An 8,858-nucleotide genomic window follows, 5' to 3' on the forward strand; every position below is an offset into this window, starting at 1 on the left:
CTTTAACTAATACTATTGGATACTATTTAACATTTTTCATTTATTAATTTACCAGAACAAAAACCCGCTTTAAACAATCTTTTACGAAATCAAAACAATTAAATTAGCAACCATTTTTTTAGAGAAGTAAACTAGCAACCATTTTACACAAGACATTTGAAAGATGACAACTAACCTCTTTCAACTTGACTAGATACTGCCATTAATCATAGTTATGTATTTACAATTGTGTGTTGATGATATTAATTCACCCCAAACTAGCAACTATCATTTGTGAAGGTGTCTATTCTTTTAGATGCAGTTACAAAGAATAATCCTACAAATAAGATAGAGCTGCAATGAATAACAAAATTATAATCAATAAATTTATGAGAGCTGTATTTCCATAATTGGATTCAAAGAACAGAAATTAGCAACCATTTATTTTATTTTTTTGTTAACAATTAACAATTGTTTATACAAGCTATTTTTTTAGGGGATACAAGCCAATATATATTATTCTTAAAAGAAAAAAAAAACTAATTTATATTATAGGAAAAAATGTTAGTGATATAAAATAATTTCCATATAGTAAAGGCTTCTTCATTTCACCTCCAATTCCAAGCCTCCACAAAGCTAACCTTCACCTACACAACTCCAAACCCAATCAATAATCAATCTCAATTCATTTTCATACACACGCGTTCAAATCACGACCCAATTCAAGCGCGTGAACAAACCCACCACCATCCCGGTGATATCCACCCACCTTCTCAAACGCGATTATCCAAAAAAGCCAATCGGAAAATTTAATCATAATCTGCGATGAGCGACCAACTACGGTTACACAACGTGCGTTCCACTGCACAACTTCTCAAACAAGCAACCTCATCATTCACCTCAAATCTCTTCACATTCCTCTTCCTCTCTCTCTTAATCTTCTCTTTTCGCACCGTCGTTGAAAACGGTACCTCACGTTTCATCTCCTTTGTCGACGGCGATCCCTCCGTTAAATCTCTACTTTCCCGTCTTGACCTTGCCGGTAACGCCGTTAACGCTGCTAATTATCAACACCGTCAACGTTCTTCTCAGTTTCATCCTTCTCCAGCTGCTCTTCGCCGTCGTCGTCCTTTTCTTCATCTCACTCGTGTCGGAACCCTAGATGATGATTTCTTCTCCGGTGATGATGATGATGGAAGGACTCTTTTTGGATCGAATTCTAAAGCTCCGGTTAATGGTAGCGTTGTTGATTTTGGTCCATTTTCTCTGGATTCGGGTTTCTCCGATCTTGTTGCTGATAATGGAATTAGGGTTTTTCAAATTGTTCGTTCTGGTATCACGTTGAAGACGGAAGATTCTGAAATTGAGGTAGAAAAAAACGAGAATGATGATAAAGATATTGATGATGAGAAAGATAAAACGAAAGAGAAAGAAGTAGAAGATGAAGAGGGAAAGAAGAAGGAGAAGAGTGATATGGGGAATGGGAAAGAAGAGAAAGTAAAAAGTGTTGATTTTCAAATATTTGTGAATGGAATTGAGATAAGTCGTCGCGATACGACTTTGTTCTTTGTTCTTCTCGGTTCATTATCTGTGGCTTATGGATGGGTAATTATGGTTTTTCTTGTTACGTATTCGTGTGTATTAGGTGTTGTTGTTGTTTCAGTTGTTAATGATCTTGTAGGAAGGTTTAGTTCAACTACTGGTGTGGTTTGGGATGGTTTTCAATTAGGTTTGAAGAGGATTTCTGCGGTTGTTTTGATAAGGTGGGCTGTTAGGGATGCAGTGACACAGCTTGTGGGAATATGGTATTTTTCTGAAATTGAGGATCAATTTTCGTTCTTTAAGCTATTTGTTCGGTTGAAATTGATGCCATTTTCAGTTATGTCGCCTTGGGTTACTGGTTTTGAGAAGGAAATTTCTGGGTTTTTGGTTACATGGTTTCTCATGGATACATTTGTGACGTTTATATTCTCTGTGGATTTCTGGGTTGCTTTGGAGGATTTTAGGAGAGGTAGTAAGGAGATTGTGAAAGAAGGGTGTTATTTGTTGTCTTCCATGTTTTATCATGCTTTTCTGATCAAATGCTTGGAAGCTGTGCTTTGTGGATCGTTAATGAGGTGGTTTTTGGCTCGAATTTGCGGGAAAGTTTTTGCCAAGATGTTTCAGTCTACCATGGAGGTTTACTTCATGGTTGCTTGGCTTGTGTTTTATTTTGTGGCTAAGAGTAGGGATGCCAATCAACAGGGTAGGAGGTTTGGGCAAAGGGAAATTGAGGGCTTAATTGATGGGCACAGATGATAATTTGCTGTGGTTGGATTGACGGTTTTATTGTGCAGGTTTTTGATTGGGAATGCACAATCAGCTGCAATGTTTTACAGGTTTATGTCACCTACTTTTGCAGTCACTGTTGGTCATCGCCACCATTCTGTAGTTTTGTCATGCCATTAGATGTGTTGAATGTAGTTCGCCTCAAGGCCAAGATAGTTCTTGTGTATATTCTAAATGAGGATGCTTCATATGTAAATTATTCGTTGCATCATTTAAATAGCGCACACAATGTGTTGGTGAATGGTGATGATAGTCTGTAGTCCCAAATTACAAGGTTTGAGAAATGAAGAAGAACGTTGATGATTTTTCTCCATGCAATATGGAGTTATATGTTGTGATGATAAAAGTAACCCTATAGCAATTTTGTTTGTCGGTGCTGTATTATATTTTGTATGTACAACTAGTGGCATAAATGGACATCATCTACAAGAACAAGGAAATGCACTTGAATCTGCAAGAACTTGCAAAATTGTTGTGAGTTATGCATTTATATTTCTATTTTTAGAAAGTGTTCATTCAGGCTAAAATAGCATACGTCTGTTTTGTATGATTACTAAAATCTTTTGCCGAAAGGCCTCTTTGTTTGCTGTACGTATAGAATCATGCAGGAATTTCAGAAAATAAGTTTTGCATCATGTAGTTACTTTGACAGTTTGAATGATAGGTAAAAGTTCAAGTTGATAACAAAATTAGGGATATATATATATATTCTAAGTGAGTAGTGCATTCCAAGTGTTGAAGTTCATTGTTGAAAAATTTGTGTTAGTTTAGTGTTAAATGGCAGCCAAGGTGGAAATGCTGTGGTGGATTTTTTACAATCGCCACAGGAAAATGGTGGAGGGATGCCTGCCATGGTGGTGCCATAGGCCACAATGGCATGTTTATATGGCGTACTTCTGGCCTTCCATCATCCGCCATCGACAACACTGGTTTAGTTCTATTCTATAAGACCAATGTTTAATAATCAGAGTCAAAACTTGGATGCTCTCTGTTTGGTGGTGGACATGCTTATATTTTGTAATAACATCTATGGGTTTTTTGTTTTCAACATTTTTCCTTTAACTCATAGCTTTGGGGATTGTCGGTTTTTATGTATAGATGTTTGCTTACATGAAAAGGGTTCAACTGAAGAAGATCAGGGATATAAACAGTGTGCAGATGAATCTTGATTTCAGTTTAATGAATACAGTCTTCCTACTGGTTGTATGTGAAATGATTCTTCTGGAAGAGATAAATGAAGTATACTATTATTAAACAGTTATTGCTTTAAAATTAAAGAAATGGAAGATATAATATTTAGTTTAGATGATTTAAAACTGTCTTTTGAGGGGGTGGTTTCCCCAAGGCAGCATGTAGAGGGATATCCTGTAAAACTAAAATTCTTTGAAGGGTTCCCATTTTATCTTAATGCTCATAACAATGCCACTGATACCGATTTGGATTATATTTGATACGATTCTACACTAAAAATAAATGCAAACTGCATTTATTTGTGAACCAGGTAGCTTCAGGAATGAACGACAAAAAAACATTGTGAGGAAGAGCAATTGACCATATATTAATCCAAAATGGATATTAGGTGGCAAAAGAAACATACATAGTAGTCAAACAATTCTGGTTTCCTTCGAAATAGCACTACTGAATTGTATGAAGTTGACTGTTAACAACCTGAATAAAGATCAATGCCAAATGTATTCATTTATTTATGCTCGGTGGTAGTTTCCCAAAAGCACTTGTCCATGCTTGACCAATATTGTTCCTTTTTTGCCTCCGTCCCATAATACTTGACACAGTTGACCTTATTACGTATGTCAATGTATAATTTTGAGTTTAAATATCTTGAATAATATATTATAAAAAATTATGAAAATTTGATATTTTGATAATATTCATCGAGCAAATCTAACGACATCTTATATGATATTATTTATTGCTGTATATTAGTAGAAAAATATGGTCAAAGTAAGTTAGGTCAAAATTACATATTTTTAAATGAGTCATCTATTGTGAGATGGAGGGAGTATGAATCATACATTTTTTGATATGTGAGTAAACACTATTTTCAATCCTGAAAAGTGTAATGTGTTGTCACATTAGTCTTTGAAAGCCACACAATTAAAAAAAACTTCCTAATTATATCTTGGTTAATTCCTTTAATCTTTGTCATACCGATTTGGCACATTAAATGTATGTTTGGATTGAGGGTTTGAGAGGGGAAGGGAGGGGAGAATTTGTTTTTCTTTTTTAAATTACGGACTATATAACATGTTTTTTTTAAAATAAATTAAGTGTGATTGAAGTTATATGATTGTTTATCATGTTAATATGTTAACTTTTGAAGACAAAAAAATCATAGTATCCGTAATTTAAAAATGAAATGTAAACTCTTCCTTCCCCTCCTAAACCCTGCATCCAAACACACCCTAAATGTCATTGATTCACCTGTTGGTGCCATATCACTAACATAATCTCTTGGTCTTTTCTCCATTTGCCCCTCCTCCTTCCACTATCCTCCACCGTTTATATGCTCCACAAATTCTGCATAATCGGTTGCATATCATCATTAATTCATTGAGTGAGAAAGTTTCCTAATATCTGCTAAACGAGTAAACTTTATCAGACACCATAAATAGGCTGACACACCTCCTAATGGATGATAGCTTTAACATGTCCTGGAAGGTTGCTTATAAAAAAAATGCGCTGGAAGGTAGTGAACCAATTGAATAGGTTTCTAATTTTCTAGCAAGAACCGATCCATATCATTCATAGACCAAAATCCGAGTAAATCATTAAAGTGGTCACCGTAAGTCATTCTCAAACTAGTCTGTGATTCTATTAATATTTTAAAATAGTTTCCGTCTTTATCAAAAAAATTTCGATTAAGTCCCTTGTCAGGACAAAAATATAGAAAGAGGACCTAATTGAGAAACTTTTAACAAAGATAGAGACTATTTTAAAATATTAATAGAGTCAGAGATTAATTTGAAAATGACTTACAAAAACAGTGACCAAGTTGGTGGTTTACTCACCAAAATTCTTGGTGGAGAAGTACAACTATATAAATAAGATCTTAATATTCATGGGATTACTTGGAGAAAGGGATTACTCAAATTTCAAACAATATGCTTAATAAATAAAGAAAAAACTTTCATAAGACTAAAGGAAATGGTACAAAACATAGTTTAGGTGTCCAGCAAGTGTTTGAAGGGAGAAATAATTGCTGAATGAGTTTTTAATTTTGTTATGTTCTACTTGTGTTAGAAAGAGAGAGATAAATTAATTTGGTATATGTCAATAAAATCAACCTATGTTGGTATCTGAGTTTTGCACTTGGTAAATGTTATCATTGTAACAACATCTTCTGCTGCTGGAAACATGTTTGATGCATTTGTCTTCTGTTCTTCACAAGAGTAAATGCTCTTTTATAAGAAGGTGCAAAGACCAAAGCCAATGATTCAAAGGAACTCAAATAATCACTGTTTGTTAGGCCCTGGACTCCATTACGTTTCACTACACATATTTTTGGGATTGCTAATCAAGATTTCAAATGGTCTTTTATTATTCTCCTTTAAGCCAACTAGTTTGATTAAAATCAAACCATTTTCATATAGAAGTGATAATTGCTCATTTGATTACTTTGGCGACAAAAGTGAAAAAGCCATCTACAAAATTTAGTTGATTTTTTTGAAAAAATTTAGTTGACTTGAACGCATCAAAAGTACAGAAGTACAAAAACACAATCAACCAAAATAATAAATAAGGTACATTAGTTTGGTTCCATTTTTGAAGAGTCAAAATTGATTCTATATAATTACTCCTTCTGTCCTTATATCTAAGCATCCTTTTATTAGAGGTATTTACATATAGGAACGGAGGGAGTAATTTTTACATGTTTTGTTTTTTAGTATAATTGATTTTACCTCGAGAATTGAATCCACTTTAACATTAAAATTCCATTAGAAAAAATCGTGAAACAAGAAAGTGTAGTTTTTTATTTTAGAATTTATTTTTACTCGAACATTTATTTGTTCAAATTATTTTACATGAATGTATCCAAACATAAATTACTTTACCTTCAATTCAATTTTTGTTAGAGACAATTTTATAGAATCAGTTTGCTCAAAATCAAATTTTCACATTGCAGAACCAAGAATATATATCAGATTACACATTAATTTGATAAAAATTTAGCATATTAGGATTCAAATGTGTAATTAATTTTGCAGCACCAAGCATATACGTAAGATTACACATTAACTCATTAACCATTCAATCAAACACAATTAACCACATTTTTCAAGTGTCTCAATATACATATTTGAATCACATTAACCATTTAAATTGTGATTAATTGTGTTGAGGAATTACAAGAACATAATTAACCATATAATCGAGCGTGTTAACTATTTTTTTTTGAAGTAGTCTAGTAGTTAAAAATTCACCTTTATATGACGAATAAATATAGCGTTCGAAATTCGAACTCTGATCCTTACATATATAAAGCAATGTCCCTGTCAACTAAACTATAGTCACTTACATAGACAACGTGTTAACTATTTAAATTGTTGTCGAACTTTGACGTCATTTGTGTGTCAAAATCTCATTTTCCTACATTAAAATGCCAATAAAAAACAAAACTCTTTCCTTATTTAGAACAAAGAAAACAGAACAGGAGCCTCATGTTCCTGAATTAATTGATTCAAATTGGCACTCTACATACATGACACTTAATCAACACATGAATCAACTATATATATCAGCATAGCTGTTAGAACTTAAAAGCTAGTATAATATATGAACTAATGTCTCAAGTAAAATTAAAGGATGATAAATTTCTCATGTCAGACACAAACAAACACCTTTTCATTATGTGTGGAGCTAGCAAAACTAAGAACACTAAGGAAAAGATGTTCATTACATGGAATACAAAGTTTAGAATCTGCAATGAAATCATATTCTTCTCGAGCTTGTTCCAACAAGGCCTTGAAAAGTGGATGATGGAGTAATCCAATCTTGATGACAAATCTCTTATAGTTCTCACCTACATACACAACCAAGTGACCCTTTGGAACATCATTTGGAATAGAATCCATTTCAAACACACTAGACAACAATCCAAACCAATAATCACAAGGTCTTGTCATTTTCTTCAACTTGTTAACACACCCTCTTAGAAACTTGCACTTCATAGTTTTTTCTTGGCTTGGCTATGTTTTGTACTTTGAGAGAGAAGAAAGCAAGTACATGGAGTACTTTGAAAAATGTAAAAGGTTTATATAATTGAGGTACGGGTTTGTACCAATTTTGGAACATTCAATGTTGACATGGTTCTTTTGCTTTTGGGAATAAAAAATTAATATTGCAAGATATATCAATATCCAATGTATATTATTATTTTAAGTGTCTATTTACTCTTTTCAGAGCATTGAACCTTGATACATAACTCTACGAATAATGCATGTCTTTTTCTATGTTTACATAAAGTGAAAGTATTGTTGTCTTGCTATCATTGAGAATTTTAGTTTTAATATCATAATTTTAACATTTTATATCAAATTAAAAGAGTTTAATGGCACACATACAGTAATTTTATACATATAATGTCAACATTCTATTATTTTTAAGATGTAGTTATAACATATCTTAAAAATGGAATGTTGATATTAGATGTGTTAAATCACTTTTATATATGTCATTAAAATCTTTTTTAAAATGTAGTTATAAGCATATAGTGGTTTATTAAAAATAAAAAAAAAACATATAGTAGTGACAATTTTTTTATTTTTTTTACGTAAATACACACACACACAGATATATATATATATATATATATATATATATATATATATATATATATATAACTTATACCTTTTTTTTTTTTCCTTAACTCTCTAATTTGTAAGGGAAGATCTAAAAATTTAGATGAAAAAATTAAAACTAATTTAATTGAAAATTTATATCAATTGGATAAAAATTACTTTTTAATTTTTTTTTTTGAAGGGGGATAAAAATTACTTTTTAATGAACTCTTTACTTATAGAATATGCATCTTAATTATGCTATTTTATTAAAAAAAATATAATCAAATAGTATATAATATTAGAAATATGAAAAAGTTATTGGACAAAGAAGACAAAAACCATAATCATCTTATCCAATTACCATGCCTAATTATGAAAAAGATTTTATTGGACAGAGACGTCAAAATTATCCGCCGTAAAAGCGTATTTCTTCCATATATATATCCAAAGTAGATTATGACGGTTATTTACTAAAAATAATCACATAACTGTAGTTGATTGAATGTAGTAATTGTAAATTAACATCCTTCTGTGAGATGTAAAGGGTTTTGTCTTTGTGATTAATGAAGCACCACCACCCTTCAATAATCACAAAAATAAAGAATAGGACATATTTCATGGGTGAAGTACAACTTGAAGGTCAACCCAGTTTTTTATTTATATAGATTTTCATGTTAAATTTATATTCTAATTTTAATTTTTTTGTTCTTTCTACTAAAAATAAAGAATTGTTCTTTAAAATTAATTAAT

General features: G+C 31.8%; 2 protein-coding genes across 2 annotated transcripts; one reads left to right on the forward strand and one right to left on the reverse strand.

Moving 5' to 3' along the window:
- The first annotated feature begins 578 nt into the window (after positions 1–578).
- Positions 579–2,996, forward strand: LOC11435258 (uncharacterized). Its single transcript, XM_024770554.2, has one exon. The coding sequence runs from the start codon at positions 805–807 to the stop codon at positions 2,275–2,277; it is 1,473 nt and encodes a 490-aa protein (XP_024626322.1). The 5' UTR covers positions 579–804; the 3' UTR covers positions 2,278–2,996.
- A 3,972-nt stretch (positions 2,997–6,968) lies between these two features.
- Positions 6,969–7,651, reverse strand: LOC11420964 (indole-3-acetic acid-induced protein ARG7). The gene has a single exon (XM_003625617.4). The coding sequence runs from the start codon at positions 7,494–7,496 to the stop codon at positions 7,149–7,151; it is 348 nt and encodes a 115-aa protein (XP_003625665.1). The 5' UTR covers positions 7,497–7,651; the 3' UTR covers positions 6,969–7,148.
- Between the last annotated feature and the right edge of the window lie 1,207 nt (positions 7,652–8,858).

Source organism: Medicago truncatula, chromosome 7 (genome assembly GCF_003473485.1).
Source record: "Medicago truncatula cultivar Jemalong A17 chromosome 7, MtrunA17r5.0-ANR, whole genome shotgun sequence".
NCBI lineage: Eukaryota > Viridiplantae > Streptophyta > Magnoliopsida > Fabales > Fabaceae > Medicago > Medicago truncatula.

Excerpts from the sequence above, each read along its gene's own strand:
- LOC11435258 (XM_024770554.2), top strand. The coding sequence starts at position 805 with ATGAGCGACCAACTACGGTTACACAACGTGCGTTCCACTGCACAACTT.
- LOC11420964 (XM_003625617.4), bottom strand. The coding sequence starts at position 7,496 with ATGAAGTGCAAGTTTCTAAGAGGGTGTGTTAACAAGTTGAAGAAAATG.